Here is a 16372-nt window from a genome sequence, read left to right as displayed (position 1 = left end):
TGATGATGGATGCATGTATCTAGTGACTGACTCATTGGAAACCCCTACCCTTCGTTGTGTCTGCATTTAGGTTCTTCGTGTTAGTCAGCGCCCATCAGTGGCTAGGCTTTAGGCCACAGCGCGTCCAGGTCAGCACCTCACGTAGCGCCATATTGTGCCATCCAGCACAAGGCACATAGTACCGCATCTACTGCGGTGCCGTTGAGGGAGGATCTGGAGTCACCAAGTGATTTCCAAATTAATCCACAGGGCGTTGCCAGCAACTGAGAATGACCAGACGGAGACGTGTCTCTGTTTGGGAGGATCAAGGCAGATCTCTAATCCCCTTTATTATATCACCTCTTTTATAGTATTAGCAGTAGCGTAGCTACCGGGGGGGGGGGCAGAGGGGGCGGTCGCCCCGGGCCCTGCTCTCTGAGGGGGCCCACCGGAGCTACACTAATGTAACTGTATCGGCGTGCACAGCGCGCCCATACAGTTACATTCTGCGGCAGAGCAGGGAGAATCGATCTCCTTCCTCTGCCACCCGGCCTCTATGGGCCCCTGAGAAGGCAGTGGGGGGCCCCGGTGCCAGCAGTGGGCTTACAGCCAGCAATGTAATCCTGAGTTAATCTGTGCGCACAGGACCTGTGATGAGGTCACACGAGGGGCGGAGTCAGGGGGTCACATGATCAGGGACTTCAGTGGCTGGCTGCAGGACTCTGCTGTGCTGGTTGTCATGCATTGGTGCTGGATAAGGTGAAGTTTATGTGTGGGGTCGGGAGGGGTTTACAGCCAGGTGGATGTAGCAGAGCTGTGTGTGTATGAGGTGTACAGAGTGGAGCCGTGTGTGTAGAAGGTGTACGAAGCGGAGATATGCATGTATGAGGTGTACGGAGGAGCAGAGCCGCGTATGTATGGGGTGAGCGGAGCCGTTTGTGTACAAGGTGTACGGAGCGGAGCCATTTGTGTACAAGGTGTTAGGAGCGGAGCTGTTTGTGTACAAGGTGTTCGGAGCGGAGCTGTTTGTGTACAAGGTGTACGGAGCGGAAACGTGTGTGTGCGGGGTGTACGGAGCGGAGCCGTATGTGTACAAGGTGTATGGAGTGAATGGGGGGGTGCTGCCTTATACTACAGTCTGCCTATAGGGGATGGGGGAGTGCCTTATACTACAGTCTGCCTATGGGGGGTTGTGCTGCCTTATAATACAGGCTGCCTATTGGGGGGTTGGGGGGGTGCTGCCTTACATTACATTCTGCTTATGGGGGCTGCAATATACTATTGAGTCTGCCCATGGGGGGGCTGCATTATACTGTAGAGTCTGCCTAAGGGGGCTGCATTATACTATATTGAGGACTATCTGGTGTATTATACTATATGGAGGCTATCTAGGGGGCCATCATACAATGTGGAGATTATTAAGGGGGCCATCATACAGCGTTGGAGCCATCATTGGGGGATACTAAGGGGTCAGTATGTATACAGTGAGGGGGCATATTACTGTGTATAGGGGAGCTGTACAGGGGGGGACTCAGGACATTAATAAATGTAAAGTGGGCACTTATTGTTATAGGGGAACTCAGGTTACAGTGACTGTCAAACGGGGCACACAGAGCGCAATATTACATTCTAGGAGACAATATGTGGGCACTGTTTTTTAGGGCAATTGCACCCGGCATTACTATATTATAGAGGGATGCTTTAGAATTTAGAGGTCACACAGAACCACACAGTAGGTGCAGTAATAGGGACACATACAGCTGCAGCGGCTCAGTATTGGGGTATCAGGTGCAGTAATAGGGACAAATACGGCAGCAGAGGCTCAGTATTGGGGTATCAGGTGCAGTAATAGGGACACATACGGCAGCAGTGGCTCAGTATTGGGGTATCATGCGCAGTAATAGGGACAAATATGGCAGCAGCGGCTCAGCATTGGGGTATCAGGTGCAGCACTAGGGACACACGGCAGCAGAGGCTCAGCATTGGGGTATCAGGTGCAGTAATAGGGACACGGCAGCAGCGGCTCAGCATTGGGGTATCAGGTGCAGTAATAGGGACAAATACGGCAGCAGAGGCTCAGTATTGGGGTATCAGGTGCAGTAATAGGCACATACGGCAGCAGTGGCTCAGTATTGGGGTATCAAGTGCAGTAATAGGGACAAATATGGCAGCAGCGGCTCAGCATTGGGGTATCAGGTGCAGCAATAGGGACAGACGGCAGCAGAGGCTCAGCATTGGGGTATCAAGTGCAGTAATAGGGACACATGAGGCAGCAGAGGCTCAGCATTGGGGTATCAGGTGCAGTAATAGGGACACATATGGCAGCAGCGGCTCAGCATTGCGGTATCAGGTGCAGTAATAGGGACACATACGGCAGCAGAGGCTCAGCATTGGGGTATCAAGTACAGTAATAGGGACACATATGGCAGCAGCGGCTCAGCATTGAGGTATCAGGTGCAGTAATAGGGACACATATGGCTGCAGCGGCTCAGCATTGGGGTATCAGGTGCAGTAATAGGGACAAATACGGCAGCAGAGGCTCAGTATTGGGGTATCAGGTGCAGTAATAGGGACACATATGGCAGCAGCGGCTCAGCATTGGGGTATCAGGTGCAGTAATAGGGACACATACGGCAGCAGAGGCTCAGCATTGGGTATCAAGTGCAGTAATAGGGACACATATGGCAGCAGCGGCTCAGCATTGGGGTATCAGGTGCAGTAATAGGGACAAATATGGCAACAGAGGCTCAGTATTGGGGTATCAGGTGCAGTAATAGGGAAACATACGGCAGCAGCAGCTCAGTATTGGGGGTATCAGGTGCAGTAATAGGGACACATATGGCAGCAGCGGCTCAGCATTGGGGTATCAGGTGCAGTAATAGGGACACATACGGCAGCAGAGGCTCAGCATTGGGGTATCAGGTGCAGTAATAGGGACACATATGGCAGCAGCTCAGCATTGGGGTATCAGGTGCAGTAATAGGGACACATACGGCAGCAGCGGCTCAGTATTGGGGTATTAGGTGCAGTAATAAGGACACATACGGCAGCAGAGGCTCAGTATTGGGGTGTCAGGTGCAGTTATAGGGACACATACGGCAGCAGCAGTGGCTCAGCATTGGGGTATCAGGTGCAGTAATAGGGACACATATGGCAGCAGCAGCATCTCAGCATTGGGGTATCAGGTGCAGTAATAGGGACCCATACGGCAGCAGCGGCTCAGTATTGGGGTATTAGGTGCAGTAATAAGGACACATATGGCAGCAGCGGCTCAGCATTGGGCTATCAGGTGCAGTAATTGGGACACATACTGCAGCAGATGCTCATCATTGGGGTATCAGGTGCAGTAATAGGGACACATACGGCAGCAGCGGCTCAGTATTGGGGTATTAGGTGCAGTAATAAGGACACATATGGCAGCAGCGGCTCAGCATTGGGGTATCAGGTGCAGTAATAGGGACACATACGGCAGCAGAGGCTCAGCATTGGGGTATCAGGTGCAGTAATAGGGACATATATGGCAGCAGCAGCTCAGCATTGGGGTATCAGGTGCAGTAATAGGGACACATACAGCAGCAGCGGCTCAGTATTGGGGTATCAGGTGCAGTAATAGGGACACATATGGCAGCAGCTCAGCATTGGGGTATCAGGTGCAGTAATAGGGACACATACGGCAGCAGCAGCAGCTCAGCATTGGGGTTTCAAGTTCAGTAATAGGGACACATATGTCAGCAGCGGCTCAGCATTGGGGTATCAGGTGCAGTAATAGGGACACATATGGCAGCAGCGGCTCAGCATTGGGGTATCAGGTGCAGTAATAGGGACACATACGGCAGCAGGGGCTCAGCATTGGGGTATCAGGTGCAGTAATAAGGACACATACGGCGGCAGCAGCTCAGCAATGGGGTATCAGGTGCAGTAATAGGGACACATACGGCAGCAGAGGCTCAGCATTGGGGTATCAGGTGCTTTAATAGGGACACATACGGCAGCAGCAGCTCAGCATTGGGGTTTCAAGTTCAGTAATAGGGACACATATGGCAGCAGCGGCTCAGTATTGGGGTATCAGGTGCAGTAATAGGGACACATACGGCAGCAGAGGCTCAGCATTGGGGTATCAGGTGCAGTAATAGGGACACATACAGCAGCAGCGGCTCAGTATTGGGGTATCAGGTGCACTAATAAGGACACATACGGCAGCAGAGGCTCAGCATTGGGGTATCAGGTGCAGTAATAGGGACACATACAGCAGCAGAGGCTCAGCATTGCGGTATCAGGTGCAGTAATAGGGACACATACAGCAGCAGTGGCTCAGTATTGGGGTATCAGGTGCAGTAATAGGGACACATACGGCAGCAGCAGTGGCTCAGCATTGGGGTATCAGGTGCAGTAATAGGGACACATACAGCAGCAGCGGCTCAGTATTGGGGTATCAGGTGCACTAATAAGGACACATACGGCAGCAGAGGCTCAGCATTGGGGTATCAGGTGCAGTAATAGTGACACATACAGCAGCAGAGGCTCAGCATTGGGGTATCAGGTGCAGTAATAGGGACAAATATGGCAACAGAGGCTCAGTATTGGGGTATCAGGTGCAGTAATAGGGAAACATACGGCAGCAGCAGCTCAGTATTGGGGGTATCAGGTGCAGTAATAGGGACACATATGGCAGCAGCAGCTCAGCATTGGGGTATCAGGTGCAGTAATAGGGACACATACGGCAGCAGAGGCTCAGCATTGGGGTATCAGGTGCAGTAATAGGGACACATATGGCAGCAGCAGCTCAGCATTGGGGTATCAGGTGCAGTAATAGGGACACATACGGCAGCAGCGGCTCAGTATTGGGGTATTAGGTGCAGTAATAAGGACACATACGGCAGCAGAGGCTCAGTATTGGGGTATCAGGTGCAGTTATAGGGACACATACGGCAGCAGCAGTGGCTCAGCATTGGGGTATCAGGTGCAGTAATAGGGACACATATGGCAGCAGCGGCTCAGTATTGGGGTATTAGGTGCAGTAATAAGGACACATATGGCAGCAGCGGCTCAGCATTGGGGTATCAGGTGCAGTAATAGGGACACATACGGCAGCAGCAGTGGCTCAGTATTGGGGTATCAGGTGCAGTAATAAGGACACATACAGCAGCGGCTCAGCATTGGGGTATCAGGTGCAGTAATAAGGACACATACGGCAGCAGAGGCTCAGTATTGTGGTATCAGGTGCAGTAATAGGGACACATACGGCAGCAGCAGTGGCTCAGCATTGGGGTATCAGGTGCAGTAATAGGGACACATACGGCAGCAGCGGCTCAGTATTGGGGTATCAGGTGCAGTAATAGGGACACATAAGGCAGCAGCGGCTCAGTATTGGGGTATCAAGTGCAGTAATAGGGACACATACGGCAGCAGAGGCTCAGTATTGGGGTATCAGGTGCAGTAATAGGGACACATACGGCAGCAGCAGTGGCTCAGCATTGAGGTATCAGGTGCATTAATAGGGACACATACGGCAGCAGAGGCTCAGTATTGGGGTATCAGGTGCAGTAATAGGGACACATACGGCAGCATCGGCTCAATATTGGGGTATCAGATGCAGTAGTAGGGACACATACAGCAGCAGCGGCTCAGCATTGGGGTATCAGGTGCAGTAATAGGGACACATATGGCTCAGTATTGGGGTATCAGGTGCAGTAATAGGGACACATACAGCAGCAGCGGCTCAGTATTGGGTATCAAGTGCAGTATTAGGGACACATACGGCAGCAGTGGCTTAGTATTGGGGTATCAGGTGCAGTACTAGGGACACATACGGCAGCAGCTCAGTATTGGGGTATCAGGTGCAGTAATAGGGACACAAATGGCAGCGGCTCAGTATTGGGGTAGCAGCAGGATGAGGAGTTTGTGCAGGTTGGGGATAGATGGTGATGGGGCTGGAATATGAGAAGTGAAACATGTCTTTGTTGTATTCTCTGTAGCAGAGTCGTGGCTGGAGAAGTTGTCATGTTGGTCTGGGCCAGATGGAAAAGACTTGAAAAGTGGACGATTCCATCAGAAAGAACGTCAGCGGTAAGGCAATATCTGTAACTGTGCAGTAATTACTTGTATGTTTTGTAGGACTGGTATTTACCACTGACCATGTAATATCCATGTTGGTCTTTATATTGAGATTATTTTCAGTAACAGCGCAGTCATCTTCTACATCCACTATTAGGGTGCGTCACCGAGTTGTAATCAAAGTTACCTAGTTAGGGGCCCACTCAGAAGTTTCGCCCCCTCTAAAGCAAAACCCTAGCTACGCCTCTGAGTATTAGCATACAGCACTTAACCTATAAAAATACAGAAAAACCGGAAACTACATATATGTCCGTATCTACGTGGCATGGAAAGAAGCGCAATAGCACATTCATCAGAGTCATACACAATAATACACCCCCGGGTCTCATATCTCATATCTTGTTCAGACTGGAGCAGTCTGGTTTTATTACAGCCATGGACTTTACTCTAGTTAAGTTACAGAATTTATCTCGTAAACAACAAGATGGATTCACCAGCATAAAAATGGAGCCTTTAGTTTTGATCTTAGATTAGCCCTTCACAGAGGGACTCCGACCCTGTGTCTTGGGGCAGAGTCCTGTAACTTTACCCCAGCGCTCACCTCGCCGAGCTCTGTGATCTTAACAGGCTTCAGCATTTATGTTCAGTGTTGGTGTGGCTCTGTGAGGCAACAGAGTTACACCGGGTGACGCAGACCCGCGTGCGTTCACTTATTATGCCGCTATATAGTGCCGCCATTACCGAGCAGCAGCTACCATCTCTGCACGGTGGACCCCGGGCTGCGAACGCACCTAAATACCTTCTATTTTATTTGGTGCGTTCCGCCAGCCCCTAACCGAACCTTGGCTTGAATTTTGGAGACGCAACTTTCATAGGAATATTTTTTGAGGATAACCAAACCATGTCACCCACTTTCAACCGGGGACCAATAGTCCTATGCCGGTTGGCAAACCGTTAGGCCTTCTCCTGAGAATGAGAAAACTTATCCACTACTTGATCCCAAATCTGCTGCATTCTCTCTACCACAGAATCTACACCTGGACAGGCCGAAGCCTCCACCTGTCCTGAAGAAAACCGAGGGTGAAACCCAAAGTTGCAGAATAAAGGAGACATCAAAGTGGCAAAACTAGCCCTATTATTTAGAGCAAATTCAGCCAAGGGAAAAAAGAGACCCAGTCATCTTGCTCAGCAGAAACAAAACATCTCAAATAGGTTTCCAAAGTCTGGTTTGCTCTCTCAGTCTGCCCATTGGTCTGAGGATGAAACGCAGAGGAGAAGGACAACTGAATTCCCAGTTTAGAACAAAAAGTTCTCCAAAGTCTGGAAACAAACTGGACTCCAGACACAATGTTCTCAGGAATGCCATGCAAACAAACAAACCACCTGTTGTAAAAACAAGGGCACCAACTCGGAAGAGGATGGCAACTTCAGCAATGGTACAAGATGGACCATCTTGGAGAATCTATCACAGATCACCCAGATAACAGTCATTCTCTGAGAGACAGGGAGGTCGGAAATAAAATCCATTGAGATATGGGTCCATGGCCTCCTGGGCACCGGCAGTGGCATTAACAATCTACCAGAACAAGAACAAGTGTTGTGAGTTCATTTTCCCCTTCATTACTGAGGCCCGAGGAACTCCCTCTTCTGGTAAAGAAAGGTAGTGAGCCTGATTGTCAAACACCTGAGGCTGATGATTGTGACTGGCTGAGTGAAGTTACGGACTGGATATAATGCTGCCGACGCCCTTCTGCCCTGCGGGTGATTTCTCTGTGGGATCCTTGGAGACCAGTCTGAATTCCTTCTCCTCCAAAGCTAAGTTTGCTGCTCGGCCTTTTGCTTTTGTGCTTTGACTTTGTTTTTGCTTTGTTTTTCTGGATTTCTGCCATTCCCTGCTGGGGTGTGCTGAATTCATTTAGCTCTGTCTTCTGAAAATACCTGAGTGCTGATTCAGTTTTTGAAGCCTAGCTGCTTCAGGGCCTTTTTCTTATCAGCTGGTTGGCTTATGTCTTTGATAGGGTTTTGGCAGATTGCAGACAGCAGCCTTCCTTTCCTTTCCTATCTAGGTAGTTTTGGGGCCCCGTCTTTGCTCAGTCTATCTTTCTGTCTGTGTTAGTATTTTCATCTTGCTTCACCGTCATTATATGTTGGGGGCTGCCTACTACTTTGGGGTCTGCTCTGGGGCAGTTTAGATTTCCCCTTTCTTTCTTTAGGCCTATGTATTTCTCCGGCTGTGATCGAGGGGTCTAGGGCATCGTAGGAACCCCCTACGGCTACTGCTAGTTGTGTTGATAGGTTCAGGGGTCTGCAATCTGATAGTTGCCAACTTCTCTGGTTTTCTGGACTTAGCTTGTATTTCTGCTTTTGCCTCCTATGGTGACTCATTCATAACAGAATCACCCGCCATACCGCAGATTCTAGGGTACTCAATAGCAGGAAAGAATTGTAAAAAAAAAAAAAAAGTGTGTATATTTTTTCCTCTATATCTCTGAGGCTGTAGGGGGAATTTTTTTTTCCATCAATGGAGATAAAGCAATTGTCTGATCGTGTGGAGCAGCTCGCTGCGGAAGTGCGGGGAATTTCCGCCTACCTTGCTCATTCACATGATGTTGAACCAAAGATTCCTACACCTGATGTATTTTTTGGGGATCGGTCTAAATTTTTGAATTTCAAAAATAATTGTAAATTATTTTTTGCCTTGAAGCCTAACTCGTCAGGGAGCTCCGTGCAGCAGGTTAAAATTGTCATCTCTTTGCTGCGCGGCGATCCCCAGGATTGGGCGTTTTCTTTGAAACCAGATGATCCTATTCTGACTAATGTGAACGCATTCTTTCAAGCTTTGGGGTTGTTGTATGACGAACCTAATGCTATTGATCAGGCTGAAAAGACCCTGCTGGCATTGAGCCAGGGTCGTGATTCTGCAGAATTGTACTGTCAAAAATTCCGAAAGTGGGCAGTACTTACTACCTGGAATGATAATGCCTTGGCTGCTCTCTTTCGGAAGGGGTTGTCAGAAGCCGTAAAAGATACTATGGTGGGATTTCCTGTTCCCTCTGGTCTTGACGATTCTATTTCATTAGCCATTCAGGTTGATCGGCGTTTGCGCGAACGCAAAGCTGCACGAGAGGTGTTGCCACCTGTTGAACAAATGTCTGAACCTATGCAATGTGATACAGTTTTTTCCAGAGAGCAGCGTCAGGAGTTCAGAAGGCGTAATAAGTTGTGTTTTTTCTGTGGAGATGCCTCGCATATTATTTCTGTCTGTCCCAAACGAGAGAAACGCTTTGCACACACGTTTTCTGTTGGGGGTGTTCAACCTAAGTTTTTTCTGGCTATTACTCTGATCTGCTCCCTGTCCACATTTTCCGCCAAGGCGTTTGTGGATTCGGGAGCAGCCCTAAACCTAATGGACTTGGATTTTGCTAAACGTTGTGGATTTCTGATGACACCTCTGCAGACGCCTATCCCTTTGAGGGGAATTGATGCTACTCCTTTGGCTAAAAATAAACCCCAGTTTTGGACCCAGGTGGTAATGCGGGTCGCCCCAGACCATCAAGAAAATTGCAGATTTCTGGTGTTGCATAATTTGCATGATACTGTTGTTCTGGGGTTTCCCTGGTTACAGATTCATAATCCAGTTTTGGATTGGAAATCTGTGTCTGTGGTGAGTTGGGGTTGTCGGTGTGAGGCTCCGGTGTTTTCCACCTCTCCTCAGTCGCATGATGTTCCTGATTATTTGGCGGACTTTTATGATGTATTTAGTGAGAATGAGTCTGCGTCTCTGCCTCCTCATAGGAGTTATGACTGTGCAATTGAACTGAGCCCGGGGTGTAAATTTCCCAAGGGTCGGCTCTTCAATTTATCTGTACCCGAGCACGAGGCTATGCGATCCTATATTAAGGAGGCGTTGGAGAAGGGTCATATTAGACCATCCTCGTCACCCTTGGGTGCCGGTTTTTTTTTTGTAGCCAAAAAGGATGGATCATTAAGACCTTGTATTGATTATCGTGCCCTCAACAAAATTACTGTTAAATATCAGTATCCGTTACCCCTGATTTCTGATCTATTCTCCAGAGTTAAAGGTGCTTGCTGGTTTACCAAGCTTGACCTCAGGGGGGCGTATAATCTTATCCGCATTAAGCAGGGGAATGAATGGAAGACAGCGTTTAATACTCCGGAGGGACATTTTGAGTACCTGGTGATGCCTTTTGGGCTCACTAATGCCCCTTCTGTCTTCTAGTGCTTCATGAACGATATTTTCCGAGATTTTGTCAATAAATTTTTGATTATCTATCTGGATGATATTTTGATCTTCTCCAAGGATTGGGATTCTCATGTGGAACATATTCGGACTGTGTTCCGGATCTTGAGGGAGAATTCCCTGTATGTCAAGGGATCTAAATGCCTTTTTGGAGTACAGAGGATTTCTTTTTTGGGATTTATTTTGTCCCCGTCAACTATTGAAATGGACCCGGCCAAGGTACAGGCCATTCACGATTGGGTTCAGCCCACTTCTTTGAAGGCCCTCCAGAAGTTTTTGGGTTTTGCTAATTTTTATCAGAAATTTATAGCAAAATTTTCTAGTATTGCCAAGCCATTGACTGATTTGACTAAAAAGGGTGCTGATGTGTTAAATTGGTCTCCGGAGGCTGTTTCTTCCTTTCAGGAGTTGAAGCGAAGATTCACCTCCGCCCCGGTTTTGCGGCAACCTGATGTCTCACTTCCATTCCAGGTAGAGGTGGATGCTTCTGAGATTGGTGCAGGAGCTGTTTTGTCCCAAAAGGATCCTGTAACATCTAAAATGAATCCCTGTGCTTTCTTTTCCCGAAAGTTCTCTCCATCTGAACGTAACTATGATGTGGGGAATAGGGAACTGTTGGCCATGAAATGGGCATTTGAGGAGTGGAGACATTGGTTAGAGGGAGCTAAGCATCAAGTCGTGGTCCTCACTGACCACAAGAATTTGATTTACCTAGAGTCGGCTAAGCGCTTGAACCCTAGACAGGCTAGGTGGGCCATGTTTTTTACACATTTTGATTTTGTGGTTTCTTTTCTTCCTGGAACAAAGAATGTCAAGGTAGACACCCTCTCTAGGAGCTTCCTTGCTGATTCTCCTGTGGTGACCAAGCCTGCTACCATCTTAGGCGAAGGGGTAGTTCTTTCTGCCAACTCGCCCGATTTGAGACGTGCTCTGGAAGAGTTCCAGGAGGACAAACCTGAGCGTTGTCCCAGTGGAAAGTTGTATGTTCCTGACCAGTGGAAGATGAGAGTGATGTCTGAAGTTCATTGCTCTGCTTTGGCTGGTCATCCAGGTATTTTTGGTACTAGAGATCTGGTGAGTCGGTTTTTTTGGTGGCCCTCCTTGTCTCGTGATGTCAGGAATTTTGTGCAGTCCTGTGGGAAGTGCTCCCGGTCTAAATCGTGTTCTCGCTCTAGTGGGTTGTTGATGCCTTTGCCTGTCCCCAAGAGGCCATAGACCCATATTTCAGTGGATTTCATCTCTGATATGCCTGTCTCTCAGAGGATGACTGTTATTTGGGTGATTTGTGATAGGTTCTCTAAGATGGTTCATCTTGTACCACTCCCTAAGTTGCCATCTTCCTCTGAGTTGGTGCCCCTGTTTTTACAACAGGTGGTTCGTTTGCACGGGATTCCTGAGAACATTGTATCTGACAGAGGAGTTCAGTTTGTGTCTAGATTTTGGAGAACTTTCTGTTCCAGGCTGGGAATTCAGTTGTCCTTCTCCTCTGCTTTTCACCCTCAGACCAATGGGCAGACAGAGAGAACAAACCAGACCTTGGAGTCACATTTGAGATGTTTTATTTCTGCTGATCAGGATGATTGGGTTTCATTTTTGCCCTTGGCCGAATTTGCTTTGAATAATAGAGCTAGTTCTGCCACTTTGATGTCACCTTTTTTTTGTAACTTTGGGTTTCATCCTCAATTTTCTTCATGGCAGGTGGAGCCCTCTGCCTGCTCAGGTGTTGACACTGTGGTGGAGAGAATGCACCAGATCTGGGACCAAGTGGTGGATAAGTTATCTCTCTCCCAGGAGAAGGCCCAGCGGTTTTCCAACCGACATAGGACCATTGGTCCCCAGTTTAAGGTTGGTGATATGGTGTGGTTATCATCAAAAAATATTGCTATGAAGGTGGCTTCTCCTAAGTTTAAGCCTAGATTTATTGGACCTTACAAGATTGTGGAGATTATTAATCCGGTCTCTTTTTGTTTGGCTCTTCCTGTCACATTTAAAATCCATAATGTGTTCCATAAATCTTTGTTGAAGAGGTTTGTTGAACCTGTTGTTCCGGGGGTGGCACCTCCAGACCCTGTATTGGTTGAAGGTAACATGGAGTATGAGGTAGAGAAAGTACTGGATTCCTGTCTGGCTAGACAGAGACTCCAGTATTTGGTTAAGTGGAAGGGTTATGGTCAGGAGGATAATTCCTGGGTCTCCGCCTCTGATATTCTTGCCAAACGATTGGTGCGTGCCTTTCATCGGGCTCACCCTGATCGCCCTGGTGGCATAGTTGAGGGTTCGGTGACCCCTCCTCAAGGGGGAGGTACTGTTGTGAGTTCATTTTCCCCTTCATTACTGAGGCCCGAGGAACTCCCTCTTCTGGTAAAGAAAGGTAGTGAGCCTGATTGTCAAACACCTGAGGCTGATGATTGTGACTGGCTGAGTGGAGTTACGGACTGGATATAATGCTGCCGACGCCCTTCTGCCCTGCGGGTGATTTCTCTGTGGGATCCTTGGACACCAGTCTGAATTCCTTCTCCTCCAAAGCTAAGTTTGCTGCTCGGCCTTTTGCTTTTGTGCTTTGACTTTGTTTTTGCTTTGTTTTTCTGGATTTCTGCCATTCCCTGCTGGGGTGTGCTGAATTCATTTAGCTCTGTCTTCTGAAAATACCTGAGTGCTGATTCAGTTTTTGAAGCCTAGCTGCTTCAGGGCCTTTTTCTTATCAGCTGTTTGGCTTATGTCTTTGATAGGGTTTTGGCAGATTGCAGACAGCAGCCTTCCTTTCCTTTCCTATCTAGGTAGTTTTGGGGCCCCGTCTTTGCTCAGTCTATCTTTCTCCCTCACCCATGACAGCACCACGGAGAGAGGGGGTCCGCCCATCAAGGATAGGAACCTACAGACAAAAGAGCGGCACCTCTCCTCCGCCCCCAGTTGGGTTCCTGTCCTTGACGGGTGAACCACGGCAGCAGGAGCGCAGCGCTTACCTGAAGGTGAAGATCCGGGACCGTCCCGTCCACAGTCAGACAGCGGGGAGGCCCCTGTCGCGGCGGGGTTGGTTGCCGAAGCCGCCACCGCTGCAGCTGAGGGGCTGTCCAGGGTGAGCGGGCGGGGAGGACCGGGCCGCCTCTCCGGGAGGAGTAGGGGCCGGGGGACGCCGGTATAGGGGCAGCGCCGGGTACAGAGGTGTACCAAGATGGCGCTGCCCTGGAAGTAGAAGGAGGAACTTCCGGGTTCCCGCGGTCGGCACATGCGCAGTGCGCACTCCCCGGGGGAGGCAGCGGTGCAGGCCGGGAAGACAGGTGACGCCAGGGCGGCTTATTCAAATTTGGAACGCTGAAGCAGCCTCAGGGCTGGAAGCGTTCAGGCGCGATGGATAGCGACCAGCATGAGGAGCTACAGCAGCCTAAGCAGCAGCAACATAGGCAGCATCACCAGCACCGCCAAAAGGATAAAGACGGACGGGGGAGCCGGTCCAGTAGCCACTCCACGCAGCATTCAACTGCAAGGAGCAAGTCACCTGCCGTGGATCGCCCAGTGAGAGATTTGGATCCACTTCCAGAACCGGTACCTGCAACCGCGCATGGGGGGTAAGTGGATCTTCGTGAATGTTCCCCATTGTAATAGACTTCTTTCCCTTATCTGGGAAAGAAGAAAGAAAATACCAAGAACAGGGAATGCCCCACCTGTAGGAAACCATTACCAACGCCCTGGGAGAAAAAATTGTGTGACTCCTGTATACAGGAGGTCCTCGGCGGTGAAACCCCGGATCATGCCGCAGACCTAAGGGCGGTAATCCGCGCAGAAATTCAGAGTGCCCTTTCATCCAAAAAATGGGAAAGGAAAGGAAGGAAGGGGGACGTGGTAATAGAGTCCCAATCAGAGAGCTTATTGTCAGGGGAAGTCACCTCCCATACTGTAAATACCGACTCGTCATCCTCCGAAGAGGAGACGGAAGGTCGTCATTGTTTCCCCCTGGACGAAGTGGATGCCTTAGTAAAGGCGGTAAGATCCACTATGGGGGTGGAAGACCCCCGGACTGATAGATTAGTCCAGGACATTATGTTCGGGGGACTGGGTCAAAAGAAACGGAGGGTATTTCCGTTAAATAAGAACGTCCAAGGCCTCATAGATAAAGAATGGGAAAAACCGGATAGGAAAAGCTCTACGGTTCCTTCCATCAAAAGAAAGTACCCATTTGATGAGGAGGCATCCACATCGTGGGATAAGGCCCCCAAACTAGACGTGGCGGTAGCCAAAGCTTCAAGAAGGTTTGCACTCCCCTTTGAAGATATGGGTACCCTGAAAGACCCGTTAGATAAAAAAGCGGATACCCTACTTAAGGGCACCTGGGAATCAGCAGGGGGAAACATCAGGCCGGCGGTAGCGGCAACCTGTACCTCCAGAGCTCTTATGGTATGGATAGACCAATTGGAGAGACAGATAAGGGAAGTGGTTCCCAGAGATAAAATCCTGGAATCCATGCCAATGATAAGAGGGGCGGCAGCCTTCCTGGCCGACTCTTCGGCTGATTCGATAAGATTGTCATCTAAAACGGCAGCCTTGTCGAATGCAGCTAGAAGAGCTTTATGGTTAAAATGTTGGCCTGGGGATCTCCAGACAAAAATGAAGTTAAAAAAAAGAAAAGAGAAGCCAGCGTTGCCAAGGTCAGAACGCATAACATAAAGTGCATTTGCACATAACATCTAACTGTATTCAAAATGAGATATTTAGCAAAAAAATTGATCAATTCAATTGAGCCACCCCGCCGCGCCAAGGCAATCTCATGTGGGGGGTCCTACTCTACGTTTTTAATAAACACTGTGCCATTACGACCTCCTAGATACATTAAAAGCAAGACCACTTTAAATGCAATCCGTACCTGAGCATTTCTGGATCGCTCCCATGATGCCAGAAAAGGCAAGTGCGGATGAAGGCCAACCAGGTCTGAATGCAGACGTGTCAGGTTTAGCCTCCACACATTGCCCGACCAGCAAGCATAGATGAAGGGCAATGCAGGTTCAGATACAGGTGCACAATTAAATAAAGCTTGGGGCAGGGTGGGGCTGCTGTGTATGTGTGCACAGCAGCCTAGATCCATCACAGTGAACACAGAAAAAATGGCGAACACAACCCAGCGCGCACGGCAACAGTGGTGGTCAGCCACATACCAATGTACAAAAAAAGAAAAGAGAAGCCAGCGTTGCCAAGGTCAGAACGCATAACATAAAGTGCATTTGCACATAACATCTAACTGTATTCAAAATGAGATATTTAGCAAAAAAATTGATCAATTCAATTGAGCCACCCCGCCGCGCCAAGGCAATCTCATGTGGGGGGTCCTACTCTACGTTTTTAATAAACACTGTGCCATTACGGCCTCCTAGATACATTAAAAGCAAGACCACTTTAAATGCAATCCGTACCTGAGCATTTCTGGATCGCTCCCATGATGCCAGAAAAGGCAAGTGCGGATGAAGGCCAACCAGGTCTGAATGCAGACGTGTCAGGTTTAGCCTCCACACATTGCCCGACCAATGAAGTTATGCGCCATTCCCTGTGAAGGAAAATTCCTCTTCGGGGAAACCTTGGATGACATCCTCGAAAAGGCAGGCGACAAAAAGAAAGGCTTCCCAAACCTAGGACCAGTGAGCGCCACAGGCTTTAAACGGTCCTTTCGGAACAAAAAGTTCTTTCAGAGGAGACCCCCCGAGAGACCAAAAATGGGAAGACAGAAGAAGGGACAGGGGGTTCATCTTCGGTAACTCGTCCCGGGATAAAAAACCCGCCAAGTGACTGTGGGCCCAGGGTGGGAGGGAGACTAAGTTTTTTCCTCCCAGCCTGGGAGAAAATATCCAACAATCCCTGGCTGATAAATCTTGTAAGATCAGGATTAAGGATAAACTTTTATTCTCTCCCGCCGCAAAAATATATAATTACCCCGATAAGGTCGTCAAAAAACGAACAGGACGCCCTCGAAAAGGAGGTCCTGAGTATGTTGGACAAAAAAGTCCTACAGGAGGTTCCCCCACAGGAGAGAGGCAGGGGGTTCTACTCGCCTCTCTTCCTGGTAGCCAAACCAGACGGCACCTTCCGCACCAT

The 16372-nt window shown here is 49.0% G+C and overlaps 1 protein-coding gene across 1 annotated transcript in view; it reads left to right on the top strand.

Moving 5' to 3' along the window:
- Positions 1-444: 444 nt before the first annotated feature.
- The window catches only part of LOC141047058 (uncharacterized), a 101474-nt gene continuing 85546 nt past the window's right edge, over positions 445-16372 (top strand). Inside the window, 2 exon segments of the mRNA XM_073541989.1 lie at positions 445-738; positions 5955-6045. Coding sequence (XP_073398090.1) covers positions 668-738; positions 5955-6045 — 162 coding nt within the window. The 5' untranslated portion in view covers positions 445-667.

The sequence above is a fragment of the Dendrobates tinctorius genome, unplaced genomic scaffold, assembly GCF_039654945.1.
Source record: "Dendrobates tinctorius isolate UK_male_01 unplaced genomic scaffold, ASM3965494v1 ptg000126l, whole genome shotgun sequence".
Classification (NCBI taxonomy): domain Eukaryota; kingdom Metazoa; phylum Chordata; class Amphibia; order Anura; family Dendrobatidae; genus Dendrobates; species Dendrobates tinctorius.
Note: the sequence above shows the minus strand (reverse complement) of the source record. Positions and strands in the feature narration are given on the sequence as shown.